The sequence below is a fragment of the Marmota marmota genome, unplaced genomic scaffold (genome assembly GCF_001458135.2).
Source record: "Marmota marmota marmota unplaced genomic scaffold, marMar, whole genome shotgun sequence".
In the NCBI taxonomy this organism is placed as follows: domain Eukaryota; kingdom Metazoa; phylum Chordata; class Mammalia; order Rodentia; family Sciuridae; genus Marmota; species Marmota marmota.
The window spans coordinates 5,170,862-5,186,492 of record NW_026000138.1 but is presented as its reverse complement, the minus strand read 5'-3'; the positions used below and the strand labels follow the sequence as shown (position 1 = coordinate 5,186,492).

At 51.2% G+C, this 15,631-nt stretch overlaps 2 protein-coding genes across 3 annotated transcripts in view; both read right to left on the bottom strand.

Annotated features, from left to right (window-relative positions):
• Fbxo21 (F-box protein 21) overlaps positions 1 to 381 on the bottom strand; it is a 39,913-nt gene extending 39,532 nt beyond the window's left edge. For both annotated transcript variants that reach the window (XM_015502540.2, XM_015502541.2), the window contains exon 1: positions 108 to 381. In XM_015502540.2, coding sequence (XP_015358026.1) covers positions 108 to 349 — 242 coding nt within the window. In that variant the 5' untranslated portion in view covers positions 350 to 381. The remainder of the gene's footprint in view (positions 1 to 107) is intronic.
• Positions 382 to 9,084: 8,703 nt separating this feature from the next.
• Nos1 (nitric oxide synthase 1) overlaps positions 9,085 to 15,631 on the bottom strand; it is a 96,528-nt gene continuing 89,981 nt past the window's right edge. Inside the window, 1 exon segment of the mRNA XM_048785651.1 lies at positions 9,085 to 14,950. Coding sequence (XP_048641608.1) covers positions 14,935 to 14,950 — 16 coding nt within the window. The 3' untranslated portion in view covers positions 9,085 to 14,934.

Sequence of the window (15,631 nt, the reverse complement as noted above, 5' to 3'; positions counted from 1 at the left end):
GTCCGGGGGTGGGGTCCGCGCGCCGGGCGGCCGCGGGCAGCGGGGGGCGGCGGCCGCAGCCGGCGGGCTCGGGGGGCGCCGGCGGGGGCGCGGGGGCCGTGGCTCACCTCACCCGGAACTGCTCCTTCCACACCTTCCCGCTGCTCTGGCACACCTCGCGCAGCCGCCGGCAGGTGCTGGAGACGCGGCCGATGTCGCAGGCCGACAGCGAGCCGCTGCACAGGATGTACTCCAGCACCTCGCCCGGCAGGTTGACCAGGCAGCTGAGGCCCGCCGCCTCGGGCGCGGCCTCCTCCGCCAGCGCCGGCACCACCTCCATCGCGCTGTCGACCGCTGCTGCCGCCGCCATCTTGTCCGCGTACCTGGGGCCGCCGCGCGCGCGCGCTGAGACGCTTGCTTCGCCCCGCCCACTCGGGCTAGGGGCGGGGTCAAGTAGCTCCGCCCATCCTGGAGCCACACCCCCTCCCTCAGCCTGGGACTCCAAAAGGGGAAGAAATGACTCCGCTCAGGGATTGAGAGTTGGCGTTACTTCCAGTCAAGACGACGGTGGCATTGATATTGTAGAATGAATTATGTTTTTAAATTGAACAGTAAAAATTATGCATATTTTCATGTGTGACGAGAGCTTCCTGTGCAGTAGTTCATTGGCTCTTCCCCCAAACCTTAGGAACTAGCCTTCTTCCCAAATTACAGACGGGGGAACAGGTTCAGGAAGTGATAAGACTTGCATGGGGCCCCTTGTCCTAGATTCTATCCAGAGCTGCTGGACTCTGCTCTCACCCATATGATGTAATGAGAGCAAACAGTGATCTCGATTGAGTACTGAGCCACGCATTTTGCTTGCTTTTGGAGGACTCTTCCCCAGAGCACTCTAAGATAGTGAAGGGCAGTAATCATAGCCCCCAGATTTGTGTCCTGCATGCCCATTCTACCATATATAGACCCATATATTCTAAATAAGGGAAACAGGGCTCCTATGGATTAGCTACTGATTCAGTCACAGGGATCAAAAACCTGGACTTGAACGTTTAAAGCAGTATTGACCACCCAGGTGTGGGTGCGTGTTTTCCATACCTGCATCTACTCTGGTTTTTGGTTTGTTTTTTTTTTTTAACTCCAGTTCAGGGCAAGGCCCTGTGCTGGGTACCCTAGAGATTCAGAGGTGAGAAAAAACAGAGTCCTTGTGCCCCAAGAGCTCAAATTCCAACTAGTGTTAGAAAGATCTGTTATCAGTATCTAGAGACCGTGGTGAAGTACTCCCCTCAGCTTGGAAATCAGGATGCCCTGAGAGAGCTGAACTAGAAAAATGACCTTAGAAATAAATCTGAAATCTGTGACAATGTTGCAAAGGGACAAACACTACCTCTCCTGGCCTATCTGAAGCCATTCTCTTCTCCACTAGCTGTTCATGTCCTTGGATAAGCTGGTCTTCTTTCTCCTCCCACTTTTGTCCTTCTGTTGGATACTATTCTTGCAGCCTGGAATACAAGGCCTCCTTGTCCTCTCTGTTCTCATCAAGACTCCTCTTCCTCCCGGGGAAGCTTAGCTTCTCCTTTTCCACAACCCAGCACCAAATATTGCTCCTTCCCCCCCCCTCCCCCGCTGCATTTTTTCAGTCTTGTAATTATTTCCTTAATTAATAACCATTTATTCATCCTGTCTCTTTCCCGTTGGATCTGCAGTGACTTCAGGGTCATAAAAGTCACCTCTGGATGTCAGTTTACTAGGCACAGACCTTGCATGTAGCAGATTCTCAATAATTGTCTGTTCCTGCAAATGTCTAGCCAGTTCTTTGATTCGAGCAAGTTACTTAGCTTTTGTGAGGCCCCGTTTTCTCACCTATAAATTAGGAATAATAAAAATTCTTGCCTCCTGGGGTCATCAGGAGGAGTGAGTGAGTAGATTTGTGTCCCAAGTGTGGAGCGTACTGCTGGGCACAGAGAAAGTGCTCAATAAAAGTGTGTTCCTGTGGAAGTATGGGGTGTGGGTGAGTGTATCCAGGGCCCACGGGAATGTCACTTGGCACGGGGCCACTGTGGGCTTGGACCTTGGGCAGATGCACAGTAGCCCACTTCAGCCTCTCTGACTCTTTCCATGTTCTGCTCCAGCTCTTCCCTAAAATCAGACTCAAGTTGAAAAACCAAGTTCAAGTGTAGCTGTGGGTGCCTGCATTTGAGTGTGGGAAGAGAAACTGTCTGCTAGTGGGTAAATCATGTTCAGAGCCGAAAAGATGACTTCAGGCTCAGACTCCCAAAGACTATACCAAATGCTGCCCAAATTCACCTCCTTCTGTCTCCCCAGCCTCTATCCCAGGCCCTGCTGTGGCTCTGACCCTGAGAAGTTGCAAAACAATCTTGACTGTGCTCAGATAAACAGGTTCCTATCAGTCCGGGAGGCAGACCCCAGGGCTGGTGAGATGATCTGCTCAGGGGAAGCTTATGAACTGCAGCTGCTTCCTTATTGACTGCATTTGGTTGTGTCCTGATCAAAAATGACCAAGATACTGGTGGGAACAAGCAGTCTCTTGTCAACCCAAGAGACCCCCTGCACAGCTGCAGGATAAAAGGTTCTATGTTTTGCAATGCTGGGATGGAACCCAGGGCCTCACGCCTGCTAAGCCAGCGCTCTACTGCTGAGCTACATCCCCAGCCCTAGAAGGAGGCTTTATTATTGAATAATCATTAAGCCAGACTGTGCCACATCTCACAGGTAACGTGTTAAAGAAATCATAAACTTGGAAAGTCATCCTACTTTTTTTTTTTTTTTTTAAATATGCAGCCAAACACTGCAGTATATCTAAGCTCTCTGGTTTCATGCTAACCTGCCCTCGGGCAAGAGCACTTGACCTTCTCATTTAGGATACTTTCTTAGTTCATTTTAGACTTGCCTGCTAATGTCGGTACCCACAGTGCTGGCCAATTGCCCTGCCTCCAGGAACAATAAAACTTCTCAAATCTTTAGACACAGGTAGTTACAGTTTGGAACAAAGAGCTTGAACTAAACCCCCACAGTGACAGGGAGGTAGGGACAATGTCTTCCTTGATATTTACATTTCAAAGAGATGGAGTGCAGGCCCTGGCTGAAAAACATTCGTGGGTCAAACTGGCAAGAAGTTTGTTTAGCCTTGGAAAAGATTGATAAAGTGCAGTGTAGACATGAAAGGGAATGCTGTTTGGCCATAGAAAGTGGGTGAACGCTACAACGTGAATGAACTTGAAGACCTATTGCTGAGTAAGAAAGCCAGACACAGAAGGACCAATATGGTATGATCCCACTTACCTATGGAATACGGAGAATAGGTAAACTCAGAGAGAAAGAATGTAGATTAGAGGTCATTTGGGGCTGGGAAGAAGGAAGGGAAGGGAAATTATTTCTAAACAGGCATAGTATTTCTGTTCAGGGTGATGAAAAAGTTCTGGGAATAGTGGCGATAGATGCAAAGCTATGTGATGTTCTTCATGCCAGGAATTATACATTTAAAAATGGTCAAGATGGCTGGGCGCCATGGTACACGCCTGTAATCCCAGCAGCTCCGGAGGAGACTGAGGTAGGAGGATCCTAAGTTCAAAGCCAGCCTCAGCAATTTAGCGAGGCGCTAAGCAACTCAGTGAGACCCTGTCTCTAAATAAAATATTAAAAAGGGCTGAGGATGTGGCTCAGGGGTTAAGCACCCCTGAGTTCAATACCTGGTACCCAAAAAAAAAAAAAAAGAAAAAATTCAATTCTGCCTATGTAATACAGTAAAAAAAATGCACACACAAAATTTACGTATATCAAAGGGACAGAAGATATAGTAACAAAGAATTGAAGAAAGGAAGTCAAGGGTGGCACATGCCTGTAATCCCAGCTACTCTGAAGGCTGAGACAGGAGGATCAAAAGTTCAAAGCCAGCCTTAGCAACTTAGCAAGATCCTGTCTCAAAATAACCAAAAAAAAAAAAAAAAAAAAAAAAAAAAGGCTGGGGATGTAGCACCCTCGGTTCAATCCCCAGTATCCAATGCCCCCAAATCAGTGGTAGAGTACTTGCTGAGCATTCGGGAGCCCTGGATTTTATCCCCAGCATGGAGGTGGGAGAGAGTAGGTTTCTTTTATTTTTACTCTACAAAATTCTCCTGCCGAACTGTCCTTACTCCCTGAATGTATCCTAGGACCTGGTCCCCATTCGCCTAGTCCTTGCTTAAAAACACGCTCTGGGCTCCATCCTACCTGCCCCCCCCCCCCCCCCCCCNAAAGTAGGATGACTTTCCAAGTTTATGATTTCTTTAACACGTTACCTGTGAGATGTGGCACAGTCTGGCTTAATGATTATTCAATAATAAAGCCTCCTTCTAGGGCATGCTCTCCTTCGCTTCAGCAAGGAAGTAAACTTATTTGGTTGGACTCAAAGTGTCCTTCTGGTTGTCTTTGGCTCTTGGGCTTCAATATCCCTCTCCTGTGAAGTCTCCATAATTGAGTTAGAGATGGCTTCAATATGCCTGGAAACCTCACTCTAAATATAGCTGGCCTTCAGGACCCACAGGGTCCACATCTGTAGATTCAACCAACCAACCAAACAGGGATCAGAAATGTTCCAAACTCCCCCAAGACCTTTTCTTGTCAGAATTTCCTAAACCATACAGAATAACAACTATCTGCAGAGCATTTACACGACATAGGTATTTGAGGTGATCTAGGATGGCTTCAGGTGTACGGAGGATGGACAGGAATTTTATGGAGCTACGCCATTTGATATAAGGGACTTGATTGTTACCGATCCAGGCCCATGTTGCTGATGTCACAATAGGGCAATCACTGAAGCCACGAGTTTTGAAAAAGAGGCAAAGTTTATTTTCAAGGTGGCTAGGCATGGAGATGAGAGCCCAAGTCTCAAATCTGCCTCCCCAGGATAGGTTTTGGGGGTGTTTATGGGGTAAAAAGTGGGGTGATTGAAGGCCTGAGGGAAGGTGACTGGAGTTGAGCAATGAGTGATCTCCGTGGCTCTTGGAGGGGGCACATTCAGAAAACTGAGGGAAGAGTGTGTGGCCTCCTGAGGTCAAAGGTCACCCATCAGATACCTGCAGAGACCCAAGTGAAGTCAGCGGTTTTGACAAAAGTGGCCTTGGAGTCCTGGAAAAACAACTTAGGCAACCCTTATCATCCACACCCAGGAGATGTCACAGAGGTCACCTACAGCAGAGCTAGCAGGAGACACACAGCTCAACCCTGTGACCTTCGAACTTAGTGATTTGTAAACACAATTTAAAGCAAAGAATCAAAAACAAATGCAGCTTGAGGGGTGTACTCAGGTTTCCCTGGGCTTCCCAAGGGACGGCTGGGGACATAGCCTTTCTTCCCTGGTTTGTCTCTTCTCCCTACGACGGGGGCCCCTGCCTTCCCCTCCAGCCCTGCTCCACAGGTCACAGACTGGGCAGCTTCTTCTGCCTCCTTCCTTCACCAAGTCCCTGTCTGTCCTGCCGTGTGTGTCCCCACACTGTCAGAATGCACACACTGCTGAGGGTGACGCGCAGACCTGGGTTTCGCGGGGCCTGGAGCTTACACTGTTTGGAAGCCAGCCCTGTTTTAGAAAAAAGAACACCCCAGGAGCAGCCCCTTAGGTTCACGGGGTGGAGGGTGGGGAGTGAGCAAAGCAGGGGGCTGGCCGGGGCCTTTCCAACCCAGAGGCCCAAAGTCCACTTCATCAGCTGAATGGCACCCGTGCCTCTTCCCAAGACCCAGTAACCTCCTCCAAAGCAGGGCCCTGGCCAATTCTGCTCCAGTATCGTTTGAAAATACTGCGATATGGGCTGGGGATGTGGCTCAAGCGGCAGCGCACTCGCCTGGCATGCGCGCGGCCCGGGTTCGATCCTCAGCACCACATACAAACAAAGATGTTGTGTCCTCCGAGAACTAAAAAATAAATATTAAAAAATTCTCTCTCAAAAAAAAAGAGACATAACTCATAAATCTTCACTTTAAAAAAAAAAAGAAAAAGAAAATACTGCGATATCCACAGGGATATCTACAGATATCTTTGCCGGATCCACTAATCCCCGCCCCTGCCCTCTTGCTCCCAGAGTGGCCTGGAGTTACCTCACTGCAGACACCTTCCCTGGTTAGCTTGGTCACCTATTTAAACGCCGTCACTTTGCTTTTCCCTCCTGCCACATTACTTCCCACCCTCGAACATATTCTTTGTTATTTTTTTCCTTCAAGTTTTTTATTTTCTTCTTCAGGGAGCAAGATCTCTCCTCCCACTAGGATGTGGACCTTCTGTTTGACTCTCTTGGTCCGCAGTAGGCACATAGTAGGCCCTCCTTTTAGTCCCATGAGTGAATGAAAGAATGGGTTCTGAAAATGCGTTAGTTGAGCTGACTTTATTTTGCATGTGGGGCAGACAGGAATCTTTTTGGGTTTTTTCGGGGTGGACTCTGTTAGGCTGCATCAGGACCCCCATATTCTAATTCCTGGAACCTGTTGAATGCGTTACCTCACCTGGACAAAGAGGCTTTTCCGACGTGATTAAGTTAGGAAACTCGCGATAAAGAGATTATCCTAGATTATCTGGCTGAGCCCAGTCAAATCACAAGAATCCTCAGGAGAAGGGGGAAGGAAGGTCGGAGTCTGAGAGAGAAAATGTGGCAATGAGAAGCAGAGATTCGAGTGAGGCGGGGTCGTCAGTGAAGCAATGGCGGAAGCTTCTAGAAGCTTCTGGAAGGTGGAAAGGGCAAGGAAACTTCTGTGCTTTTCAAGGAAGGCAATTCCTTCACCTTGGAGGAAAGAGAAAGAGGTGTCTCCACATAGATGTGGCCAAAAGCTTTCAGTGGAAAACTGCATTTCCAGTGGTGACTTTTCTCAAAACTTGTTCAACAAAAGAGATTCCATTGCACAAGGCATAATGCTTAATTGATGCTACAGGGAAGCGCATGTGGCCTCCTTCAAGCTTAAGACTTACTCCCACTTTGCTTTACCCGGCTACTCGCTATGGCACGAGGAAGAGGAGCCACTCTCTCCTCCCGAGGGTCCTCTGTAAAGAGGCTTCCTTTTGCTGATGTGGGTTCAACACTATATTGATCCACCCAATGGACAATACATTCCCCGTTTTCATTTTCTTGGCCACATTGTGAAGGGTACCATGGAAAAAAAGAAAACAATAAATACATTTTTACTATGTGAGTGACAGCAAAGCCCGTATTCTTGATCAATCTGCAGCGGCTTAAAGTCCTTTAATTCTCCGTCCCCACCCCCCACCCTGGTCCCCCACCCCCTTCTCCTGTGATCTGTGCTTGGGAAGGTTCTGTTTTGGTGTGAACTTGAAATTTTCACCTGGTTGCCAGGCAACAGAAGCCATCTAGTGGGGGGGGGCGGTTATCTGGGCTCTGAGGTTGACCTGCCCAAATCCCAGTGTGTGTGGGAATCGTGGGGGGAGCAGGTTAAACCCTCGGGCATCCAGGTCTTCCCCTGCACCAGGGCTCAAGGTCAGGAGGGGGAGAAGGGTGCAGGAACTGCCTCTTTACAGAGGTGACCTGTGACAGCAAGTGGTCTGAAAAGTCCAGAGGAACTCGGGGCTGGCTGCTTGAACTTCTAGAAGAAAAAAAAAAAAAAAAAAAAGCTGAAGAAATTAGAAGGAGTTTGGACCTGTTTATTTTTCCATTCCATTCCATTCCATCTCAGTGTATTGGTGTATTATCTCATTTATTCCTATCACAAACCGATGCAGTCCCCACAACCACCACCTGCTTTATGCTGAAGGAAGGGACGAACAGAGACACTGGGTAATTTAATCCAAAGCTGCACAGTTAAGAAGTGCAGGAACTGGGGTTTGAATCAAGACAGTCTGGGTGTCTTAGCCGCGTGGATGACGCACAAGAATGCAGTTTCTTGGGCTGAAACAGACATTTATTAGATATTGAACTGGTACAAGCTATGTGATCCCCCTGTGTCTCAGTCTCCCAGGCTTTTACTGGGGAGAACACAGTCATGTCTGGAATAGCAACAAGCTGATGAATTTCTCTGACCTTTTCCTCATCCTTAAGCATGACTGGGAATGATATTAGGCCAAAGCATTCGTGTGAAGACTGGCTTTTTATAACTGTTCCCCATCCTTTTAATCAGCTAAAATATATGTGTGTATATATTTTTTTTGTTGTGTTAGTGGTAGTGTTCTACCACTTGGCTACACCCCCAGCCCTTTTTATCTTTTGCTTTGAGACAGGGTTTTGCAAATAGCTGAGGCTGACCTCTAACTTACAATCCTTTTGCCTCAGCCTCCTAAGTAGCTGGGGTGATTACACCACTATAACTGGCAAATGAGCTAATACAGCAAGGATTAGGGCACTGGAAAGAGTTCCCTGACTCTGCTCTGTCTCTGATCTTCATCTTTAACAGGACCTTGGACATGAGGCTCAGGGATGGGTGTCTAATTGGGGGTGTCTGGGTGTGTGCGTGGGGTTACTGGGGATTGAACTCAGGGATACTCGATCACTGAGCCACATCCCCAGTCCTGTTTTGTATTTTATTTAGAGACAGGGTCTCACCGAGTTGCTTAGGGCTTCGCTTTTGCCGAGGCTGGCCTCGACCTCAGGATCCTCCAGCCTCAGCCTCCCGAGTCTCTGGGATTACAGGTGTGTACCACCGCACCCGGCTGGGGGAAGTTATCTTGTAATTTAAAAAGCCGAATGTCTAAAGTGGTTTTGATAATTGGGAAATGGGGGTAGCTGTCAAAATGCCCACAGGGTCCAAATGGCCATGTTCCAAAGGGCACCGTAAAGCCTCCCTCCCCGGCTGCCTCTGGTCTACCCCTCTATAGCAGGGATGGAGGGTGTAAAACCGTGGCTCTTTAGTCCCAAACCGGGACACCCTCTAGATGCCATCTTTAGATCCCCCCTGCCTGATTGGCAGAGGCTTCTGTTGAGGTTTCCCCTCTGACCGGCTGGACTCCCACCCCTTCCCTCCCCTAGTCCGGTAGCCCCCCTTTACCAGCCTCCTGCCAGCCCTGCCTCAGAGCCCGCTACCCGGGGGCACCCAGCCTGTGAGGGCGCCCTCCCAGCGGGCAGAGGCGTGAGACGTTCCCAGCACGAGCCACAGAGAAGACGAGAGCCGGCCGAGTCGAGTCCACTTTTTTAATATTTTTAACCATAATGCAAACAGGCAGATGTAGACTTCTGTTACATCCCATAAAATTGGAAGATGAGAACTATACAGAAGAAGAGCATGCGCCGAACTCGCAAAGGGCACGGGGTGGGCGTCGGTCCTTGAGGAAAGTGCTGGGGCGAGCACACAGGACACGGGGCAGGTTAGCAGCATTGAGAGCTCAGAGGTAGGGGCATCTGAGTTCCTGACAGCGTGTGTGTGTGTGTGTGTGTGTGAGAGGGGACCCCAGCTCCGGCCACCTCCCCAGCCTCCCCAGGCCCAGAGTGGACACCTTCGGGTACAGCCGTGCACGATGACCCGTCCAGCTCTCTGGTCCTTCTAGAAAACCACCCGTGAGCCTGGAGTGGGTAATTACAGTCACAACCACAACACAGTGACAAAAATGATGGGGAGCACAAGGGGACCTCAGAGCCAGCGCAAGACTGCACCAGGCTACCAGGGGCTTGGTTAGAACGGACACCCAGGGCAGAGCATCTTAGCAAAACAGAGCCCCCCATCTTTCTGGTGCAGCGGGGGTCTCGTGAAGCTGTGTAAGTCCTTCAATCTCGGTTTGGCAGTGGATGATGACCTTCTCCAAGAGGTCTATAATGGGAAGGCCTGGGGTGGCTGGTAGGCATCCTGTTGTCCCCGATGTCCAAGAGCCGTGGTTCTCAGCCCAAGGGGTGCAAGACGCTGCCTGCACAGGGGACAATGAACACTGTGCAATGACCCATTTGGTTCTCACGATTGGCAGGAGATGGATATTAGCAACTTTTGGGTGCGTGTCACCAATGCTACTCAACATCCTATGATGCCCGGGATGCCACGGTGATAAAGAATGGCCAAGCCCCAAACACCAATAATGCTGAGGTTGAGGGGCTCAGGACTAGAGTCTCCGGGAGGTTCGAAGCCAAATCTGGGCACTGCATGTATGGAGTTGAAAAGACTTCAGGAAGCAGCATGCGAAGGCATTGTCCCCTGTCTGCCAAGGCCACCATGCTCATCACTGAATTAGATGTGCCTGCTTGACCAGAACCATTTAGATATTTCAAGGGACAAAACGAACTCATAAATACGCTAAGGCATGTAAACTGGGACCAACTCCCTTGCCAGTATTACAGGTTGAATGCCCCTTAGGCGAAGTCCTTGGGACCAGGGGTGTTTTGGATTCTGGATTAAAAAAAAAATTGGAAATATTTGCATATACATAATGAGATATCTTGGGGGGTGGGACCAAGTGTAAATAGGAAACTCATTTAGATTTCATGTACGCCTCATATGCATGGCCTGAGGGTGGCTTTATACAATATTTTTAATAGTTTTGTGCATAAATTGAATTTTCCATTTGCACTGTGGTGTGGGTGCCCAAAGTTTTGGATTTGGGGGCATTCTGGATTGGAGATTCGGGACGCTCAACCTGTAACGGGGAACCGACACTGAAGGCCACCGGATCCTCATGTTGGAGTCGCAGAGGGTCTGGGGGAATATGATGACTGCTTGGGTCCTCTGTCCATAGGTGGGGACTGGGAGTGGGCTGAAGAGGGACCAGTGAGAGGAGGAGAGGGGACCAGGCCAGCGTCAGCTCCTGAAAGCCCAGATCCACACCACGGGGACCGTTGATGTCGAGTCCTTGGGAGGCGGCCAGCTCTCAGCCCCTCTAGACCTCCCATCCCGGCTCCTGGCCTTGAATTTTGGAGCCCAAGGGGACATTCGATGCTGGAGATGTGGGGAAGACCCCTGCCGGCCGTCCTGGGCGGCTCGATGTTTTGGCGAGAGGCTTGGGGGCAAGACTTCTTGCTGGAGACCCACCAGGGGCAGTGAGGTGGAACCACTCCAGGAACCACGGCTGGACTGAATCTCAACCCCGGAGCCCACTGTGCCCCACGGCTGCTCTGCGGGCGGGGCGGGTGTGTGGGGGTGTTGCAGGCAGCTAGCTTGCCCGCCCCGGCAGGAACCATTTGCCCCCCCAATATGGGTCAGAACAGCACTGCCTTGTTGTGGGCTTAGGGCAAAACCTGACCTCCTTGGAAGCCCAAAGCAGGTGGCTGCTCAGAGCGATTGGCAGGAGGAGCCTCCGTTCCTAGGCCAGCATCTCCAGTTAAGAGTCTGTTTTCTTTGTGGGCATCTGGACCCCGTTGGACCTTGGAAGGGCTCACTCTGGACCTGCAGAGAGCTGGCCATCGGGTCAAGGCTGCAGACTCACCTTCCCTGGGAGCCCGACCTTTTCACAGCTCCAATTTTTTTTTTAATCCTCACTGTCCAAAGGGCATCCGGTCCTGCTGGTTCAGCCCCTGGACTCTGTGTATCATTACTACTGCCTCTTGTCTGGCTCACGCCTAGATGACAGCAACCGTCCGTCCGCAATTCAGCCATGCACACTCTAGCCTGTGGTCAGAACCTTCTCTGGCAACATAATTCCAATCACCTTCATTTCCCTTTGGGAAAGACACTCGTAAGGACCTCCCTGTCACCTATTAGGCACCGTCTAAGCCCTGCTATACCGCTCACCTCGCCCCACCGTCTGGTCCTGGCCACATTCCCAGGGATCCCCCTCAGCAGTTCTACCTGGCTCTGCCTCCAAACCAGCCCCGATGCACCCCACACTCCCTGCCTACGCCTGCCTTGGATTCCTCCTCCCCCGCGGCCACTCTTGTCTTCCATTGTCCATGGTGAAATCCTACGCACCCCCCACACCCCAGACACCCACATCCATCCTGGGGGCAGCTCCCTGCCCACCGGATTCTAGCCTTCTGCAGGGCAGCAGCCACACTTTGCTAGTCTCTGTAGACACCTTCCACACCCTGGGGAGGCCAGGCGTGGTACCAATAAGTGAGAAATCAAAATTCGTGGGCATTTGGGCCAGATGCCGTTACTGGGCATTGTCTCAGGATCCCCTTGTTGGACAGGAGGATCTACAGACATGGAAAGGTCAAGTCACCATGGCCACCTACTTAAAAAGGGGCATCATGGACCCAGTTCTGCTTCTAAAACTCCATTTTGGTGGATCTTCAGTGTTTCCCCTTAAAAAATAACAAAAAACCCCCCAAAAACCCAAACCAAAACAAAACAAAACAGAATGCCTGGCTGTCACACATCCAGGACACCAAGGAAGGGCCTCTCTCCTCTCAGTGGGCTTAACGGTGTTCTTCCCCACACGAGGTGTGGAGCTGTGGTCACAGTGGGGACAGTATGGTATGATGTGCCTGTGTCCCTGTTTCAGGACTATCTCATGAGCTTCCTGGACAAACCCACTTTTATGAGGTGGGTTATGGTCAGAGCTACCAGTTTAGCAGGGAGCGGCAAATAAAGGGACCGCTACCTGGGTAATCCTTTGGTTTACCCATTGCTAACCTGTATCTTACTCCTGTAGTTGGTTCTGGGGACCAAACTAGATGCCGCCAGCAGGGGGCAGCATCCGCCCACCCTGGATCAGAGCTCAACCCACAGTGGTGGCTGCCTCTTCTCTGGCTAAGCAGTAGGGTGGGGCTCTCTGGGGTGGGAAATCTCCGCCCAGGAGAAAAACACATCAGCTTGGTCTCCTGTCTTCTAACAGGGAGTTATGAAGCTGTTTGTGTCTGAGGTTAAAAAAAAAAGAGGTCCTGCTTGGGCAGAAGGATGAATGCTGGTTATATAATTATTTCTCTGGACTCTCTGACAAAACGAAAAGATGTTTCCATCTGTCCCCGGCTTCTAGAAGGGGAGAGGTGTACAGGCGGCAGGTGCCCAGCACATACTAAGTGCTCCTCATTCAGCAGTGGAAACTTGGTTTGGAGAGGGAAGTGGTGATTTATTCCTCTTTGATGGAGGTTGACCTAATCATTCTGTCCTGGGGAACTAGAGACATCTTAGAAAGTGTCCCCAAGGGTTCAAAGGGTTGGAAAAACCATTTAAAAAGTGCCCGGGAGAAAAGCTACTAGGAGCCCAGCATCAAGCTGGCAGGACTGAAGGAAGTTGGAGCTGGCTTCCCTCCAGGTGGGAAAGGGTTGCTACGGGACACCAGGGGCTGAGTCTCTGCATCCGTGGAAGCCTGAACCAGAAAACCTGGGATTAACTGGAGGCGGGAGAGATTAGAACTGGGACAAACTCCAGATGCCAGGGACACCCATCGGGGCTGCCGGGGAGGGTGGGCAAAGATGAGCTGTGGCTTGTCCTTTCAAGATCTCGGAGTTGGAGCCCTTGGGGTCTTGATACCCCACCTGTGAAGCCCTTCCCCATGGGGCCACGGTACTTTCTCTGTCCGCTCTCTACACTGAGCATCAGGAAGGCAGTGTCCTGCATAGGACCTCAAGGGGACAGAGTTCTTCTGTGGGACAAAACAAAACCAACATGGCAGAAGGCTAGAATGGACCCACCGCTGGGCCCTGGAGGGTGGGGGGGGGGGTCATGGGATTTGGATGCTGCCTGACATTGATTTTAGCACTTGAGTGTGGAAGGGACCTCCCTCCGCATTCACCCCGAGGGGGCAAACTCTGCAGGCCTCCTGCCCTGAACCCTGCCGGAGACTTGGCTACCCAGTTTTTTTATTTTTATTTTTTTGGATCCGAGTGGAAGGTATTATTTATTTGCCAAAATTATTTCGGCAGGTTCAATAATCCGGAGGCCAATTTTAGAAAGCAGAAAGCCTCAGGGTTCCTAGAGAAAAATCCACAGGGGGCCTCCGTCCACTCGGATCCCTTTTAACTGACCTCGCCACGTATTTTAATCCTAAGGTAAAGCCGCAAGCCCCATTTGGAGGAAAAAGAAAATAATGACCACTGTATTCTTCTTTGACAGAATGCCCATGCTCTGAAACATGAGGCTCAGCCCATTCGTCCCTTTCAGGTCGGTAGCAATTTGATTCGGGGAAACTTAGGACAAGCGACTCATCCATATTAGCCAAGTGGGAAGACAGTATGTCCAGCAGGTTCCCGTGGACCGCAGGGCTCTGGGCCTTACGGATGGGATCCCTGGGAAGGGCTCGATGACCGTGGCCGGGGCAATGCTGGCTGGGGTAGGTGGGCTTGGGCGGCGGGGGGGCGGGGGTCTGCCCAAGCCATTGGTGGTATGGTAAGGACTCCGCCGACTGGCCTCAGAATCCAGATGCATCCAATTCCACGACCCGCCATTTCACGGGGAGATTGTCCCCTCCACCACCACAGCCCCCTCCTCACTCCCTAACCCTTCTTTGGGGAGCCTCAGAGTGTTTTAAGGGACGTCAGCGCAGACCCTCAATTACAGACACACGAGGATTCAACGTGGGCCAGGGGCACGTTTCTTGGCACCAAGGGTCTTTCACGAAGGCCGTGGACGCAGGTCTAAGATGGACAGGCTTGCACGGGCAAGAGGACAGACGGAGACCCGGGCCCGACCCGCGCACGTCACACACACGACCAAAACAGGGATCGTGAGAAAGGAGGGGGGACTCCAGAGGCACCAGCTCAGAAGGCTTCTGTCCAGAACCTGCAGCCTTTTCCAGGGGACAGCAGAAGACAGACCCGAGAGGAGCAGTGGCCACGATCCGGTGGTTTCATGCACCCGCGATTTGCCCTCGTCGTCGGCAGGACAGCAGTGAGGCGTGGTTTCGGGAGAGCCACCGCAGGGTACGAAGGCGTCGCGTCGCGGCAGGAAAACTCAAGGAGCAGACCCAGGGGGGCCGAGGAAGCCACTGGGGGGGGCAGGAACCCAGAGGAGGACACCAGGACACAGCAACAGGACGAGAGGCAGAGCGGGGACCCGGGGGTCCTGGAGGAAAGGTGCAGCCGTGTGTGCGCCCGTCGGAAGCCCGCAGCCGCCCCCGTGCAGCACTTGGGGGGGCCGCCTGCTGTCCCTCTAGGCTGGAGAATCCACTTAGGAGCTGAAGACCCTGTGGGAGGACAGGAGGGCGGGCATTAGTGTCACAGGAGCTGGGGGAGGGCCACCCAGGGGCTTCTGACAATCAAGGAAGGTGTGATCTTTTACAATCATTCATTCATTTATTTTTTTGCTGTACTAGGGGTCGAACCCAGGACCTCACACATGCCAGGCAAGCGCTCTACCACTAAGCGATTTTATAAATTTTTCTTTTAATTTATTTTATTTTGGTACTGGGGATGGAACCCGGAGGGATTTTTTTTTAACCTGGTCTTCTTTACATTTTTTTTTTTTTTTTTTGTACCAGGGATTGAACTCAGGGCACTCGACCACGGAGCCACATCTCCAGCCCTTTTTAAAATTTTTTATTTAGAGACAGGGTCTCAGTTGCTGAGCGCCTTGCTAAGTGGCGGAGGCTGGCTTTGAACTCGAGATCCTCCTGCCTCAGCCTCCTGAGCCCTTGGGATGACAGGCTATGCCACGGCACCCAGCTAGCTGTGAGGAGGGAGTGATCTTAAAGGCGGTCATGTAAGCTGAGTGGGCACAAAGTATGTCTGGAGACAGGTGCCTCACTTCGAAGAGCAAACAGTAAAATTGCTAAGTGTAAGAACCGAGTGTGAGTGTGCTCTTGTGCTCTGGGATGGCTGGATTCCTGCCTGTGTCAGGGCACATGGCCAGGGTATGGGGAGGGCAT